The sequence below is a fragment of the Amphiura filiformis genome, chromosome 7, assembly GCF_039555335.1.
Source record: "Amphiura filiformis chromosome 7, Afil_fr2py, whole genome shotgun sequence".
NCBI lineage: Eukaryota > Metazoa > Echinodermata > Ophiuroidea > Amphilepidida > Amphiuridae > Amphiura > Amphiura filiformis.
In genome coordinates this window covers 55,247,110-55,266,080 of record NC_092634.1, presented here as the reverse complement: position 1 = coordinate 55,266,080, position 18,971 = coordinate 55,247,110, and the positions used below count along the sequence as shown (strand labels likewise).

The following is an 18,971-nucleotide window of genomic DNA, read 5'->3' as shown; positions in this document are numbered from 1 at the left end:
TATCAGTACAGAATACATACCTTGGTTACTTCTGACACTGTGAGGCCTTCTGAAGCTGATATCTGAGGTACACCATTGGAATCTAGACCATGAGATTTGAGCTCTCCTTGAATGCCAGGCTCTCCTAGGTAGGCCCATTATCAGTACAGAATACATACCTTGGTTACTTCCGACACTGTGAGGCCTTCTGAAGCTGATAGCTGAGGTACACCATTGGAATCTGGACCATGAGATTTGAGCTATCCTTGAATGCCAGGCTCACCCAGATAGGCCTATATATCAGTATAGAATACATACCTTTGTTACTTCTGACACTGTGAAGCCTTCTGAAGCTGATAGCTGAGGTACACCATTGGAATCTGGACCATGAGATTTGAGCTCTCCTTGAATACCAGGCTCACCTAGGTAAGCCTATATATTAGTATAGAATACATACCTTAGTTACTTCTGACACTGTGAAGCCTTCTTAAGCTGATAGCTGAGGTACACCATTGGAATCTGGACCATGAGATTTGAGCTCTCCTTGAATGCCAGGCTCACATAGGTAGGTCTATCAGTCATAAGGGAGGGGGGCGATTTTGTGAAATGTGGACTTTCTTCACAAAATTTGGACCTTTTTGTCCAAAACAGCGTAAAAACCTGATTTTTTTGCTCCCTACGCTCGCAAATTCTGACATTTTGGGACTTTTTGTATACTTTTCCAAATTTGGAAGGGTGTGTCGCACCCCCGCACCCCCTGCGTACGGGCCTGCTATCAGTATAGAATACATACCTTTGTTACTTCTGACACTGTGAAGCCTTCTGAAGCTGATATCTGAGGTACACCATTGAAATCTGGACCATGAGATTTGAGCTCTCCTTGAATGCCAGGCTCTCCTAGGTAGGCCCATTATCAGTACAGAATACATACCTTGGTTACTTCTGACACTGTGAAGCCTTCTGAAGCTGATATCTGAGGTACACCATTGGAATCTAGACCATGAGATTTGAGCTCTCCTTGAATGCTAGGCTCTCCTAGGTAGGCCCATTATCAGTACAGAATACATACCTTAGTTACTTCTGACACTGTGAAGCCTTCTGAAGCTGATAGCTGAGGTACACCATTGGAATCTAGACCATGAGATTTGAGCTCTCCTTGAATGCCAGGCTCTCCTAGGTAGGCCCATTATCAGTATAGAATACATACCTTGGTTACTTTCGACACTGTGAGGCCTTCTGAAGCTGATATTTGAGGTACACCATTGGAATCTAGACCATGAGATTTGAGCTCTCCTTGAATGCCAGGCTCTCCTAGCTAGGCTCATTATCAGTACAGAATACATACCTTGGTTACTTCCGACACTGTGAGGCCTTCTGAAGCTGATATCTGAGGTACACCATTGGAATCTAGACCATGAGATTTGAGCTCTCCTTGAATGCCAGGCTCTCCTAGCTAGGCTCATTATCAGTACAGAATACATACCTTGGTTACTTCTGACACTGTGAAGCCTTCTGAAGCTGATACCTGAGGTACACCATTGGAATCTAGACCATGAGATTTGAGCTCTCCTTGAATGCCAGGCTCTCCTAGGTAGGCCCATTATCAGTACAGAATACATACCTTGGTTACTTCTGACACTGTGAAGCCTTCTGAAGCTGATAGCTGAGGTACACCATTGGAATCTAGACCATGAGATTTGGCTCTCCTTGAATGCCAGGCTCTCCTAGGTAGGCCCATTATCAGTACAGAATACATACCTTGGTTACTTCCGACACTGTGAGGCCTTCTGAAGCTGATAGCTGAGGTACACCATTGGAATCTAGACCATGAGATTTGAGCTCTTCTTGAATGCCTGGCTCTCCTAGGTAGGCCCATTATCAGTACAGAATACATACCTTGGTTACTTCTGACACTGTGAAGCCTTCTGAAGCTGATAGCTGAGGTACACCATTGGAATCTAGACCATGAGATTTGAGCTCTTCTTGAATGCCAGGCTCTCCTAGGTAGGCCCATTATCAGTACAGAATACATACCTTGGTTACTTCTGACACTGTGAAGCCTTCTGAAGCTGATATCTGAGGTACACCATTGGAATCTGGACCATGAGATTTGAGCTCTCCTTGAATGCCTGGTTCACCTACGTATCAGGATAGATAATGTGTTACTATTTTGGATAATAGATGAAACCAATGTCTTTATAGCTTCACCTGCCCGTGGTCAAATTGGTCTTAAGTTGATCAAACTGCTATACTAGCATTAAAATAGTGGCTTTAAAAGTTTCATGAACTCATAAGTATCAAAATACCCCCCAAATGGAGTAAAAATAAATACAAATGATGAAATTTGGGCGAAAATAACAACCACCTGGATAATACACAAATATGCATGCACAGTTAACACCACAATATTGACACTGATGACAGAATCATCCTCATTTAAATACAGCTCTTTTCAAAGATACTGATCTTACAGGTGCGAGTGATCAGCACAATATAAATATTCTATAGAATTACAATCCAGGTCTTTATCCCCTTTATTCTTTGACATCTATGGTTCAATGCACAGGTAACGCATGAACATACTAGTGCAGTGCAGAATATTCAAAAACTGTTTGAACAAATTGCTATTGTTACATCATCATTTCTATGGCAAATATATTAAAGATATACTTGGCACAATTTTAGGTCCGTTTTTTTGTTGTTGATCAAAAGGCTATTTGTGGTCCAGGGGTTCATTTCACTAAACTTACGAAGCTTTGTAAGTCTCGAAATCATTTCACTAAACTCATTTACTAACGGTACCCATTGTAAGTAATAGGAATTTACTGCAGGGACTCAAGGTGCTTTAAGATGTTTACTACTCACCAACTGTTTTGCAGGTAACCCATGCTTGTCCTTCACATTGCCTGCAAGATAATAACATACAAATTTATGTCACTAAAATTTGTTGGAAAATTAAGAGAAAAAAGAAAGAAGATAAGGAAATGAATAGTGTACCTTAGGCTTCACACCCTGCTTATATTACAAGTCCTATTAATCCCCATTCTAGACGAATAGTGCACCTTAGGCTTCACACCCTGCTTATATTACAAGTCCTATTAATCCCCATTCACACCCTGCTTATATTACAAGTCCTATTAATCCCCATTCTAGACTAGTGCACCTTAGGCTTCACACCCTGCTTATATTACAAGTCCTATTAATCCCCATTCTATAGGCTTCACACCCTGCTTATATTACAAGTCCTATTAATCCCCATTCCATTAGGCTTCACACCCTGCTTATATTACAAGTCCTATTAATCCCCATTCCATTAGGCTTCACACCCTGCTTATATTACAAGTCCTATTAATCCCCATTCTAGACAAATACAGCACTAAATGAATAGTGCACCTTAGGCTTCACACCCTGCTTATATTACAAGTCCTATTAATCCCCATTCCAGACAAATGAATAGTGCACCTTAGGCTTCACACCCTGCTTATATTACAAGTCCTATTAATCCCCATTCCAGACAAATACAGCACTAATGAAATGAATAGTGCACCTTAGGCTTCACACCCTGCTTATATTACAAGTCCTATTAATCCCCATTCTAGACAAATACAGCACTAATTTTTTGGGATTAAGAAATATTACCAAGGTCTACCAAATGAAACTTATATCTCAATCCTAATCATTTATTTAGTACTAACGGGAGATAATTGAAGACCGAATGTTGTGTTGGGGTGTTGTCATACATGTGTAAGTTCTTGGAAGTAATAGCAATGCATATATGTGACATGATTTGCTCTAGGGGGCCAAAGGAGGTATTTTTGAAAATTGAGTTACTGTAATTATTACCTTAGGCTATCATATACTAAAGACAACAAAGGTCTAGCATACTTGGTTCTAAAGTTCTGAAGCTTTGTGATATGTATTTTTTTATGTATTTTACTGTTTTTTTTACTCCATACTTTTGCCTTTATCTCAATTTAAAATTTGCCACCTTTGGCCCCCATGCACCAGATTGTGTCACATATGCACTTATCCCAGCAGACTCTCTCTCTCTCTCACACCCACCCCCTTATGTGTAAACCCACTGTATTGTGTTTTTTGTGTGAAAGATTACCAAGTTTTGGGCCAATATAAAGCGGATGCCACCTTTTTCAAATAATCATGTGCAATTTTTATGCATAAAACTAAAAGATCATAAAGTGCCACATAATATATAACTTTGAGATCAGACGAGGACAAAATGTAATTTCATCCCGTTACTTTGTTGCTTTTTTGTTTATCAGAGGCAAAGCAGGGGTGGAATTTCGCGGGAGTCTGAAAGTCGACTCTCGCAGAGACTCCCGTAAAAGTCCTATTGCGAGAGTCCATGTGGATTCTCGCTGGAAATGATTGGCTCAGCGAACTTACGTTTAAGTTCAACACGCCTTAAAACTCAAAGCCTGCAAAATATAAAGGAAAAGTCGCCAAAGATGCAATGACATATGACACATAATATTAAAAACTTAACTTTGTTAGTTTATTTGTTAGTTTGTTTGTTTGAATGCATTTTACGTAGGCCTACATATAATACCTTTTGGACTCCCGCAAGATTGTACAACGAGAATCCATTTACGGGAATTCATGGACTCTCGCAAAACTCTCTTGCGAGAATCCACATGGACTCCTGTGGCACTTTACGAAATTCCACCCCTGCAAAGACATATAGCACACTTGGGGAAAGCTAAAGTTACCTGATTATTTTACCAGCTATCATTAATGGGTAAATGAATCTACTTTATTATCTTTTTGTATATGTCCTGGAACCTTCCTGAACCGATTACTAATTAGCGTTAATGACATTTGAAAGCAAAATGTTGTGATCATAAACCTCATCTAGCAAAATTGAGATTTTGGTATCAGTGCTAGAAATTAAAGCCTATATTTTTGTCATTTCGCCCTGTGAAATATTATGACTAAAACAAACTAAATTTCATATGGAACAAAAATTAAAGTGCATATTTTTCAAGGAAGGTTAGTTATTAGGGGTGGCATAGGTGTAGATCCGGGGGGGGGGGGGTAAATCCACCCCAATATTTTGCCAGGGGGATGGTCCATACAATCATCCCCCCAATGTTGACGTCTGTATGTGGGTTTCTTACCAAATTAACCTCATATTTGGCCATTTTATCCCCAAAAGTACCAATTTTTGCACCACATTTCATAAGTTTAGCTTCAATATGGCAAAATTGTTTGTGCGCTTCGCGCAAATTTGTACCATAAACTTATTCTGTCGCCAAAAGGTGCTGGATTCACTATACATGTACTACAACTTTACAAGAAATTATTTCCAAATCCATCCCCAATGTCAAAAAGAAATCTACGCCACTGAGGGTTGGTATTTTCACAAGCAGTATAGGTCATTGTATTATATTGAAAATGTGAGGGAACTGTTCGAGGATGGCAAAACATAACACTATTTTGACAGTATTTTTTCCCTTGAGAAAAGACATGGTAAAACCCATACCATAAAAAGAAGATATCAAAGTTTTCTGTTATCAAAATTGACAAAGCCCTTCCTGTATGAAAATGTTAAATATTTTGGTCAATACTTTGAAACAGATGTTGGGGAAAAGGGATTCAGTAGACATTAGTGAAGTTTTATGCAAAGTTGCAGGGACTGCCTTTTGAGGGCAGCTAGTGCAATCATTCTCTTATGCTCTCATTAAAATCAGATATAGGAGAGTGATCTTTAGCTCTCCTTACTTGACCATTCTCTCCTTACACTCTATTGTAAATGCTCTAAACAGCTCTCCTTGAAGGCTCGAAGAAGAGGTATTTTAAATGCTCTCCTGCAACTATCAAAAGACAGTCCCTGAAGTTGTATGATTGTTATAAATGTCCAATATTTGTGCATCTTTGCAGCCATCACTGATGGTGCCTTTAATGATGTTAAGTATATCCCCTTCATCAGTCAACACCTGTTAATTTATTACCTGTAACTTGAGATAGATTGAAAGTAATATAGACAACTTCTAATCACACTTAATATGCCTGTCAGAATAATATACAGAGACAGAGAGACATAGACAGATAAAAACAGAAAGATAGAGACAGACAGAAACAAACAGAGAGACATAGACAGATAGAGACATAGACAGACAGAGACACAGAGATATAGACATTGACATAGACAGACATAGAGACAGAGACAGGCAGAGAGACATAGAGAGAAAGACATGGACAGAAAGACAGATAGAGAGACATAGACAGAGAGGGACACAGACAGAGAGGGACACAGACAGAGAGAGACACAGACAGAGATATAGACAGAGACATAGACCAACATAGAGACATAGACTGACAGAAAGACATAGACAGACAGGGAGATACAGACTAGGCCTGGCATTTTCGGTAATTTTGTACCCGGTACCCGCAAATTTTTCGGGCGGGTAACTGGCACCAAATTCCAAAAAAAAAAAAAAAATTATTATTATTTTTTTTTTTTTAAGTTTTTATTTTTCGGTTTTGTAGTGTCCCTGGGCCTAGACCTAAATGCTAGGATCATTCATGGTTGACCTAAAAAAAAATTAAAAAAAAATTTTTCAAGATATTTTGTATTTTTAATATGAAAATTGATACTTTGTATTCATGTCATGCTCTATTAAGGGCTGGGGTATGAGCGTTTGGACAGTATTTATTGTGGGACATTAGAGCACATCAGACATATCGAATTGCATTCTGAATACGAAGAATGTCATTCTGATATCAAATAATTTTGATTTTTTGAAATTGCAATTTAATACACATTTTATGGCAAATCATAAAAATTGATATTTTTGATATTTAACAGTACTTGAAGTAAACTTTATAAATCTGATGATTTTTACTTAAAGTGTATGTAGGTGGGATAAAAAGCCGACGATCAATTGAAAATTTTGACCTTTCGTATTAAAGATATGGATTTTTTCCCAAAACACCAAAAAGAATTTTGGTCTTTTTGGAAAAAAAAATCCATATCTTCAATATGAAAGGTCAAAATTTTCAATTGACCGTCGGCTTTTCCTCCCTGCTACATACACTTTAAGAATATGTCATTAGATTTATATAATTTACTTGAGGAATGTTATATTTCAAAATTTGAAAAATATCAAATTTTTATAATTTGTCATAAAATTTGTATTATATTGTGATTTTCAAAAATTAAAATTATTTGATATCAGAAAGACATGCTTCAGTATTCAGAATGCAATTCGATAGGTCTGAGGTGCTCTCATGTCCCACAAAAAATACTGTCTAAACGCTAATAAATGCTCATTTTAGATCCTTAATGATTTCAAAATGCATTCAAATTCAATGCATTTTGAAATCATTAATAGACTATGACATGAATACAAAGTATCAATTTTCATATTAACTAGAGCGATAACCGCACCATAGCTGAACCATGTGGCTTTGGCAGTATATTGTGGTAGGCCTATACCACTGTCACCCGGAGTCTGTAATGGACATAATCTCGAAATGCTACGAAGGTATGACCACCCAGTGGTGTTAATGAAAGAGGAAAAGTAAAGAATATAAAATAAACTAGAGCAACTGTGCCTTTGCAAGGGCACGAGGTAAGTTAGGCGGATGACTGTGACGATCTGATCAAGCAGCAATACTGTGCAGGATAGTATTAATTTTAATAAGACTGTTTCATTAATTGCCGTTTTAATATACCTTGATCGTGAGAACTGGCATTTTGAAAACTTGACTTTTGACCTCCTCATTGACCTTAAATGAATTTTAAAATATTTAAAACATGTTAAGAATGTCGTAAGGATCATTGCATTTAAATTTCAGGTCAATTGAAGCATTTTGAAAACTTGACCTTTGACCCCTTTATTGCCTCTTAATGACCTTAAATGAATTTTAAAATATTTTCAACATGTTTAGAATGTCATAAGGATCATTGCGTTTAAATTTCAGCTCAATCGGAGCATTTTGGAAAACTTGACCTTTGACCCCTTTATGACCCCTTAATGACTTTAAATGAATCTTAAAATATTTTTTAAATGTTTAGAATGTCATAAGGATCATTGCATTTTAATTTCAGCTCAATTGGGGCATTTTGAGAACCTTGACCTTTGACCCCTTTATGACCCCTTAATGACCTTAAATACATTTTTAAATGTTTGAAACATGTTAAGAATGTCACAAGGCTCATTGCATTTAAATTTAAGCTCAATCGTGGCATTTTCAGTTAAAATGACCTTTTTTGACCCCTGTGACCCCTGGATGACCTCCGACGTTTGGAAATATTTTTATTATATTCTTTATGTTTTCCTCTTTCATATGACACCACTCATGGGGTCATACCTTCATGGCATTTAGAGATATGTCCATTTCAGACCAAATGGTTAGTCAGTAAGCTAGTAACTTAGTAAGTAAGCTAGTAAGTAAGCTAGTAAGTAAGCTAGTAACATTCACTCTTATAGGCTGATACCATTCCATGGTTCAGCAAAAATACAAAATATCTTGAAATTTTTTTTTTTTAGGTCAACCATGAATGATCCTAGCATTTAGGTCTAGGCCCAGGGACACTACAAAACCGAAAAAAAAAAAAAAAAATTAAAAACTAGAGCGATAACCGCACCATAGCTGAACCATGTGGCTTCGGCAGTATATTGTGGTAGGCCTATACCACTGTCATCATTGCATTTTAATTTCAGCTCAATTGAAGCATTTTGAAAACTTGACATTTGACCCTTTATTGCCCCTTAATGAACTTAAATGAATTTTAAAATATTTTAAACATGTTTAGAATGTCATAAGGATCATTGCGTTTAAATTTCAGGTCAATTGAAGCATTTTGAAAACTTGACCTTTGACCCCTTTATTGCCCCTTAATGACCTGAAATGAATTTGAAAATATTTTCAACATGTTTAGAATGTCATAAGGATCATTGCGTTTAAATTTCAGCTCAATCGAGCATTTTGGAAAACTTGACCTTTGACCCCTTTATGACCCCTTAATGACCTTAAATGAATCTTAAAATATTTTTTAAATGTTTAGAATGTCATAAGGATCATTGCATTTAAATTTCAGCTCAATTGGAGCATTTTGAGAACCTTGACCTTTGACCCCTTTATGACCCCTTAATGACCATAAATACATTTGTAAATGTTTAAAACATGTTTAGAATGTCACAAGGATCATTGCATTTAAATTTAAGCTCAATCGGAGCATTTTCGGTTAAAATGACCTTTTTTGACCCCTGTGACCCATGGATGACCTCCGACGTTTGGAAATATTTTTATTATATTCTTTATGTTTCCCTCTTTCATATGACACCACTCATGGGGTCATACCTTTGTGGTCTTTAGAGATATCTCCATTTCAGACCAAATGGTTAGTCAGTAAGCTAGTAACTTAGTAAGTAAGCTAGTAAGTAAGCTAGTAAGTAAGCTAGTAAGTAAGCTAGTAACATTCGCTCTTATAGGCTGATACCATTTCATGGTTCAGCAAAAAAAAATGCCAGCCTTAATACAGACATAGACATCTACAGACAGAGACATAAACAGGAAGATAGACAGACAAATAGACAGAGAGACATAGACACAGACAAAGACAGGCAGACATAGACAGACAGGGAGATATAGACAGAAAGGGACACAGATTGAGAGAGACACAGACAGGGATATAGACAGAGACATAAAGAGGCAGAGACATAGACAGAGACATAGACAAAATGATATGATTAATAGCCCTCATAGTTACCAATTAACTTCTACCTAGTCTTAAAATGTTCCATTGGTTAAAAAAATCCCCCCTATGAAATTTAAACGAAATTGAAAGTCGTTTAGGGGTCCCACGGGGAGCCCAAAGTTCAGAATCCTCTTCCTTGCCTATGTTCATAAGGCAGCTATTTGTAAATGCTTCATTAATGTATTGCAAATGTAATAGCTGCCCTCTCTGTGTTATTTGAATAATGCTGTGAGTTCATTAGTTATCACTTGTTGAAATAGAATAAAGGGAAAATACATAAAGCAGCTTTTTTAGGCTATTAATATGTACAAAATAATAGCTGCCATATGTATTTTAATAGGTTTCATGGGAGAAATGTGTGATTTTAGGCCTATTTTTCACATGTGTAAGTACTGTTCATGAAATTTTGATTTCCTGTTCATTTCTCTGAAAGTTAACATGGTATTTGACACTGACTGGAAGCAACAGAGTCTAACATGTGACAGCAGCCTGTGTGACCATTCATTCAGCAACACCTTAAGCGTGCACTCCTACTTGTGGTCAGGTTGTAGGCATCATATTGGCGAAATTATACTCATGTGTTCAATGACTATAAAGATTGAGGTCTCAAAGTTGTCTCTCTTTTCTCGCGATTTCGCAAGTACTTTGAATTACTGCCATACAAGAATGATCAGCATCTTTACTTAGGGACCGTTCACAAACACTTGTAAGGGGGGGCCTGATGCAAAAAAATGTTATCGCAAAAATTTTTCGGGGGCCCCCCTTTACAGACCTCGAAAATTTCAGGGCCCCCCTTTTTCAACATGAAAATTATCGGTCAACCCCATAGAAAAGCATATAAACTCCATTTTCCCAGGAAAAATCGTGGTCATTTTTTTTTCAGGGCCCCCCCTAAGGAGGGTGAAAATTTTCATGGCCCCCCCTTTTGCATCAGGCCCCCCCCCCCTTACAAGTGTTTGTGAATGGTCCCTTAGTTGAACCTTTCCCCATTGAGAAAGCACAGGATAGCAGAAGCTTGGGGATTTTGGAGAGCTAGTGCTCAGAAAACCTTAACCCCTGAATTAGGCCTTCAAAAGATGATCATCATCAGGAGTTTGTGGAACTATGTCTTGTATTTTTAGGTGGCAAGGACAAAGTGAATTTTAGGCACCCCCGAGCACTGCACAAAGCATGTTGGATGGCCAAGCTTCTATATATGATGCCATAAAGATCTGTCTGCTGGAATTTTCAAATTCTCAACTTCCCCAAGGAACAATTACAACAAGACAACAATTGCCAAGAGTGAGGGACTTAGTGATATTTGCTACCCTTATCTATAGCAGATTGTGGTGGTTTACATGCAAGTCTGCTCACACTCTGCTGTCAATGCACCATGGAATAACTTGAGTACGGTACAACTTTTTGTTAATGTTAGAAGCCGTAGATCCTGTGGTTTCAAGAAGTGAAATCAGAGCTTTCCAAAGGCTGAAGGCATCTCTGCACCTCAATGCAGAGATAGTACCATGTGCACTTTTCAGTAGTGTTGTGCCAAAAGAGGAGAAATAAGCATTAGCTGACAGACTCTTGGCTGTTAAGTCTCAGGAAGTAATGCATGCACCAAGTGATCATTATGGAATTTATGGTACTGGGTTTGGGAAGCCCAAATTTCCCAAATGCCTACCCTTGCTGATCTAGTCAACCAAGATTCATGGTTCACAAAAGGTTGCAAGTTTTACAAATAGACCATGAGTTTCTCACAGAGAATGTTAAAAGCTGGCCTAACTTTGCTGCATACCAAGCATCTGCTCATATTCATAATGTTGATACTTTGAATGTGATAAACAAGACTTATGCCAAAACTTCAGAAGACTTTCAGAAGTGGAAATCTGAAGAGAAAAATGACAATAAAAAGAAAAACATGCAAGCAGTCAACCAGGTATTTAAAGCTACCTTTTTAAGTTAGTGCTTAGCAGCAGCATAGTACCATTTCTGACATTGTTCTGCCTTTGGGTGTAAGGTTCTGTGACTTCAGCGTAAATTCATGTAGCAGTTTTGCCATAGATTTCGCAGAACTTTGACGATAATTTTGCCTTTTGGACACTAAAATGCATTCGATCCTTAATTTTGTTTCAACCGAGTCTTAAATTAGCAAGCACAATAAGGTTGGTACCACTTTTATATACATTGATAAAATTTTTAAGATTTTTTTTCAAGTTTCTAACCGGCGCAAATGGTTAACAGTCCGGTCCGACTGCCTGATCAGGAAGTACTGCTGAATTAGGCAGTATGTTGCCGAGTCAGGCAGCATGGTATCCCACAATGCAATGCTCTATTTCAAATAGAGCATCTTTTAATATACCGTTATTTCTTGGTTTAGAGTAAAGAAGTAGGTAAAATATATATAATTATCAATGGATGTACAATTAGTAGTATTTTTTCATCAATCTTAGTTAAAATAAAGTTAATTTGCATATTTAAATCAAATTTTTAAAAAACCGTTAGAAATTGTTTTGTTATTTAAATTATTTTCCTCCAGGTGGAATTATTTTTCGCCCGGTGAAAAATTGTCAACTTACATGTAGCTCATGTGTGTCAAAGTAAAATTTCCCCCGATCTTTTATAAAATCACCATGAACAATTTAGTCCTTAGTCTGTCAAATTCGGAAGGGTTACCAAAGCCTGTGTTGCCTGACTCGGCAACATACTGCCTGATTCGGCAGTACTTCCTGATCAGGCAGTCGGACCGGACTGGTTAAGTGTGTATTTCCCATTGACATCCAAAATGGCGTAAGCCAGTCCTTAAGGGGGTACTACACCCCTGGCCAATTTTGTGTCTATTTTTGCATTTTTCTCAAAAATTATAGCACATTGGTGACAAGTGAGATATGTATGTTATAGGGGCAAGGATTACAACTACTGTACTGAAAATTCAGCAACTCAAAGCAAGTAGTTATTGATTTATTGATCAAATATTGGTTTTCCCTCATTTTTGACTGTAACTCCAAAACTGTTGTCTGTGCTGAAATAAAATTTCCAGTGCAGTAGTTGTAGTCATGCCCCTATAATATACATATCTTATTTGTCCCAATGCGCTATAATTTTTGAGAAAAATGCAAAAATAGGCACAAAATTGGGCAGGGGTGTAGTACCCCCTATATACATAGGTACGGCGTATATAGGACTGGCAAGCAAGTCTAAGCATGACTGATTAAATCTACGTAAAACGTTTCTCATCATTAAAATGTAACTGGTCTAACCCGCTTAGCGAAAGTGCAACTTTGTCTGTTATGCTGAGTTTCCCAAGGGAAGTTACGGAACAGAAACAGACTCTGACTGTGTTTGCCAAGCTGCAGAATTCTGCACCCCTTGACTCGTTACGATTTTGCTGCAGCAGCATTTCCAAATTCTGAATCAAATGAACATTGTTTTTGTTCATAAAACTGACACCAGTACTGAAAATGATTATACCATAGTACTGGTACCATTTTATTTTACGCAATTTATGGCACAAACCTAAGAGTTTCGTCCCAGTCACTCTGCAAAATCAGCCTAACAGCTGCCATTGTTTTGGTGTTTGTTGCCCTCTGGAGTAAATTTTGGAAAATGTTACTCCAGAAAAAATGTATTTTGTTACAATTTTATATTATATTAAATTATTTGTGCAGCAAAATTAGTTATAAATGATAAATATAGTATTTACTAAGACAAAATTTGGTCTTATATTATATTATAAATGTTATGAATAAGCATTTTATTAGACCATATTTTAAGTTGCGACTCAGAATTTTGACTACTTTGCAACACGGAACTGCAATGTTGACGCATGCGCTGTTTACTCGTGTCACCCAAACAAGTTGGTAGTACGGCACAGTGGTTTAAAGGGCAAGAATTGCTTTGCATTTTGTGGTAAGTTCTGGAAACAAGTTATTTATTGGGAAAACTAAGCGTCCAGTTTATTTGTTTATGTTGTGTAGATCAACATGAGTTAGTTTTGGACCCAAATGGGGCAAGGAACTGACTGTTCTGAGTCATTGACAGAACAGTACCGACTTTTTAGGTAAGCTTAACCTTCACCTTATTATTATAATTTATATTTTGCTCTTTATAGTCTACATGTCTAAAGTGCTATAAAGTCCAAGATACAGTTGACAGAATATTTAACTATAAAAGGTGTTGTCGATTGTCGTATGTGTCGTATTATTGTTGACATAACCCTAAATCCGACATGTCAAAATAAAAACTGACATTCCTTTTCGACACTTTACGACACATACAATGAAATTTCCATGCTGTTCACACATGCACATACATTAGGTATGCTAGGTGAATTCAAATTTGCCATCAAACTGCATCATTTTATATATCAAATTAAAGCCCTTGAGTAAACAAAGCCAAAACTGAAAACCTTTTTTTCATAGCACTTTCCGTAGTAGCAAAGTTACATCTTGTCAAAGATTGACTTTCATCAAAAATATTCAGCTAGCAAAATTCCCCAAAACGGCATTTCGAGGGTGTTTCTAGATCTTAGTCTCATTATGATAGCAGCTTTTTTTAATGGAACTGCTATCAAAATCCCTCTAAAATTTCATGTGCGATTGTCTTATCACCATAAAAAATCATATATTTGGGTCAAGTGAAGTATAGAAAACATATTTATGTAGGTTGCCTTCTTCGGCCAGTTGTTTTAAATTTCTATGTAAATATGCATTGACATTGTCGGCGAATATGGCTGACTAGCAAATGTGTTAACTAAGGTTTGCCTTGCATACCTACATACATGATTAGCATGGCTTGAAAAAGTGGGGAATTTGGGAATCTCATTCCCAGGAAATGTTAGTGTTTGGAGGGATATTCTGGTGCTTGGAGGGAAATTCTGGTATTTGGAGGGAAATTATGTCTTTGTTGTACGGTATTTAAAAATATGCTATAAGTTGTGGTAAATTTAGCTTGCTTCCCGGAAATTAACATTTTTCGAGCCCTGCATGATTAGTTCAATAATTGGAACTCACGGCTCGACCGTGAGTTCCAAGGAGCTACGTGTATGTGTCGCCGCGATTTAGCGTGCATTCACCACCATATTCACATGTACATAGTCGTGGAGTGGACTTTTCGCTGCTCATAAAAAATATGGTAGATTGCTATCCAGGTAAGGCAGATCGTAATAAACAGCGCCGCTCATCATGACATCATTGATCATATGATGTTTGGGGGAAATCAATTAAGTCATAATGAACGGCGCTGTTTATTACGATCTGCCTTATTTGGATAGCGATCTACCGTATTTGAAAATCCGAGCGCTGGGCAAATCAATCAATCTCCTGATTGGCAAACCTGACTTAGCGTTGACCCCAAGGGCAACATGCTCATATTCAGTGCTATGTAAAAGCTGAACAAACTTAAGTGTTGTACTCCGGTAGGCACATGTATCGCACTTTCATATTTGAGTGCCCCCCAGCAGGGACTGCCTTTTGAGAGGAGTGAGAGCAATCACTCCTCTACAGTTCTTCTTAAGTTGCATTTGCAAGAGCGATTTATAACTCCTCTAGATGACTTGTTAAATTCTTAATGGCCACAGGGGGCTGTGCTATGCCCAGCGAGGTCACGTCACACTCGGTGTGACGTGCCCTGAACTCCAAATAACTTTCGTAAGCGACAGACAAATTGCAGGAAAGCGTGCCAATTTAAGCTTCCTGTAATATCTATTGCACATAACATACGAAGTCACAAACTTGCAAACTTCAATATGCACTTCAAATAAAGCAGACCAGCTGTTAATTATTACCGATGCTGCAGAATAACTTACATAATCGTCCATTTCATGGAATCCCGTTGCTCAGAATTGCAAATTCCATTTTTATCTGTCAAATGCGCTGTGGATGTGCTCAGAGATTTTATGATGTGCTTCACTAAATCACAGGTGTGAAACTGACTTAATACCCCTGCGAAAGCAAGCGAAGCCTCCACCTCGTGGCGCTTGGGCATGACGTCATCATGGACTGTGCAAAATTTCTGACGGCCGGGCGCCATATAACCCGTTTTGTGATTGGTTGCCAAAAACCATTTATTGCAATTGTAAGCCAATCAATGAACGCGACGGCCTTAATTGATGTGACCCCCATGTGACCCGCCAGTAAAGTACGTCTAACCTGATTGGTTTACAAAACTACTTTGATAATTGCTAAGCCAGTCAGCGTGTTCGATGTTTAACAACCTCGTAGAGGTTTTCGCGAGGCGAATTCACGTGGTGATCCAGCGATCGAGTATAAATTCAGCGTGACAACTGCACTTGCAGGTGCAATAACAATACATGGACACAATCAGTGACATTTACACAATGAAATAATGAATTATTTATGACATGCATGGGCTGGATTTTACGATCGAGGTAAGGTTTTCGGCCTGTCCCTGCATGAATATCCTGAGTTTTCAGCATCAAAGATACTTGCGATGACCAGTTTTTTGTGGACACTTTGATAACAGGCAACTTTCTGCATGTATTCAGTTGTTCGACGTATATGGCTATACGTCGAACAACTGAATACAAGCACAACGTATGGACCAATATATTTTTGTAAACATTTTAGGCCTATAGCAAAATGTATATTTCGTACAAATTGTACAACTATAGTTTCTACCCTATGACCTATAAAAGTTACCTGTTATCAAAGTGTCCGCAAAAAACTGGTCATCGCAAGTATCTTTGATGCTGAAAACTAAGGATATTCACGCAGGGACAGGCCAAAAACCTTACCTCGATCGTAAAATCCAGCCGATGTATGTCATAAATAATTCATTATTCCATTGTGTAGATGACAGTGATTGTGTCCATGTATTGTTATTGCACCTGCGATCTCGCGCGAGAGCAGTTGTCAAGCTGAATTTATACTCGATCGCTGGATCACCACGTGAATTCGCCTCGAAAAAACCGCTACGAGATTGTTGCATCGAGCACGCTGACTGGCTTAGCAATTATCAAAGTAGTTTTGTAAACCAATCAGGTTAGACGATTTTACTGGTGAGTCACATTAATTAATACCGTAAAAGGCCGTCGCGTTCATTGATTGGCTTACAATTTCAAAGAATGGCTTTTGCAACCAATCTCAATACGTGTTATATAACGCCCGTCGGAAATTTTGCATACGTCCACGATGACGTCATGCCCCAGCGCCACAAGGCTGGCTTTTCTGCGAGTGGTATAAAGTCAGTTTCACACCTGTGATTTAATGGAGCACATCCACAGCGCATTTGACAGATAAAAATGAAATGGGCAATTCTGAGCAACGGGATTCCATGAAATGGATGATTATGTAAGTTATTCTACAGGATCGGTAATAATTAACAGCTGGTCTGCTGTATTTGAAGTGCATATTGAAGTTTGTAAGTTTGTGACTTCGTATGTTATGTGCAATTGATATTATAGGAAGCTTAAATTGGCAGGCTCTCATGCAATGTATCCGTCTCTTCTGAACATATATGGACGTTCAGGGCAAGTCATACTGAAGTATGACTTGCCCACATAGGGTATAGTATAGGGCTGTGCAAACAGCTCTTCTAAAGTTGGTGAAAAGCCTAGAGCTTGAATTTGAAGGACTCGGACTCGAACATTCAGGACTCGGACATCACAAATTGGCTAGGACTCGAATACCAAGGACTCAGACTCAGACATTGAGGGCTCAACTACACCACTGCTATTCATATAAAACCTTTCTCGCTGCGGTTTTCATTAATTCTCTCGGTCGGTGCCATGTCACATCCATTCATGCATTGGAGTGAAAACAACCTGGCACAATAGTGTGATAGCTTGTGATACACTCAGTGAATGCTGTTTTCACTCCAGTGCTATTGTCAGCCGGTTCATGCCCGGATGTCCAATCAACAGAATTACTAAGACATTCAGAACTTTGAATATCTTAAATTTATAGTGCGTTTACTTTACCTTTAAAGCACCCCTACCTTACCTTTGACATCACAGTGTGTCTTGATTTGTTACAGGTGACACTGAAGCCATTCCAAGGCTTCATAAGTGCCCTTTGACATCATGGATCTACAGCAAACCAATATAGTACACCATCTACGTAGAAGACAAATATGTGTAAGTACCATTGAAATATGGACCATACTACTTTTATGTTTCCTTCTTTGTGTCTAATTAGACTTCATCCGGCACCTGACCTGCTGAGGTGATCACATGATAGACGGCTAGTAGGTATTGTTTTGACGCCTTAGTCCTGTGCACAAGATAAGTGGTAGCATGTACCATCTGAGAGCGGGTTGAACAACCATCACAAGACTTCACTATAACTTATCTCATGTATGGTAAGGTCATCATTAAAACTCCTAGCTGTCTATCAAGTGACCAGCTCAGACAGGGTTCAGTTGCCAGATGACCTCTTGAGGCACCAGATGCATCAAGAAGTATCAAGTCTTAGGTTTCAGTTTATTTTCAGTTTTTATCAAATTTCAATTTGTGGAAAAAAAACATTCAATATGAAAAAAAACCTATTAAGCCACATGTGACAGCACAACATGATGTAGCAATTTCAATATTATGTGCTTAAATATCCTAAAAAGCAGTGTTCTTTTTATTATTATCGAAATAGTTATACAAAATTGTTTTAAAATTAAAGTTTTGATTATTTTCTAAAAGTTGGTATTTCACCGGGTAGGGAGCCCATGGGGGTACACAAAATATGCTATCATGCCCCACAGTAGCTGAAAGGTCTATCCCATCAGGCTCGGCAGTACCATATGATTGCATAGAACTTTCAATTACTCGCTTAAATCAGGGGGTGCTTAGACTTTTGTTTGAAAAAATATGACCTCTAAAATATTGTAAACTATCCATAGCTGTGTGACTGTGAGCATGCCCATAATAAATCCCTACTATATTTAGTCTTGTAATGTTTGTGCCATATTCATACCATTTCTAACTGTTTTTTATTTTGTAGGATATTGGGAACGTAAGCTTTGAGAGAAAACACCATGTCACAGAGAAATTAATCAATAGATTAGGTCTAGAACATGAGCTAGAGGTAAGCTTAGGCTGGACAAATGTATTGATGTGTTTCATGCCACCTGCCTGTGTCTTTCTCATTCCTCCCAACCCACAGATAAGTTAATCAATTGACTAAAGTCTAGAACATGAATTAGAGTCATAATGGTTCTAACCTCTGACCCTACCTAAATTCTAACCCTGATTACAGGGTGTGATAGTTATTTTTTAGTTAACATAAATGGTCAGCATTCATAACTTTATGAATGTACGTGGATGCAAATGCAGGTTATTTTA

General features: G+C 37.9%; 1 protein-coding gene across 1 annotated transcript in view; it reads left to right on the top strand.

Annotated features, from left to right (window-relative positions):
• Positions 1 to 13,490: 13,490 nt before the first annotated feature.
• The window catches only part of LOC140157961 (WD and tetratricopeptide repeats protein 1-like), a 30,948-nt gene continuing 25,467 nt past the window's right edge, over positions 13,491 to 18,971 (top strand). The window contains 3 exon segments of the mRNA XM_072181208.1: positions 13,491 to 13,588; positions 17,675 to 17,774; positions 18,631 to 18,714. Coding sequence (XP_072037309.1) covers positions 17,721 to 17,774; positions 18,631 to 18,714 — 138 coding nt within the window. The 5' untranslated portion in view covers positions 13,491 to 13,588; positions 17,675 to 17,720.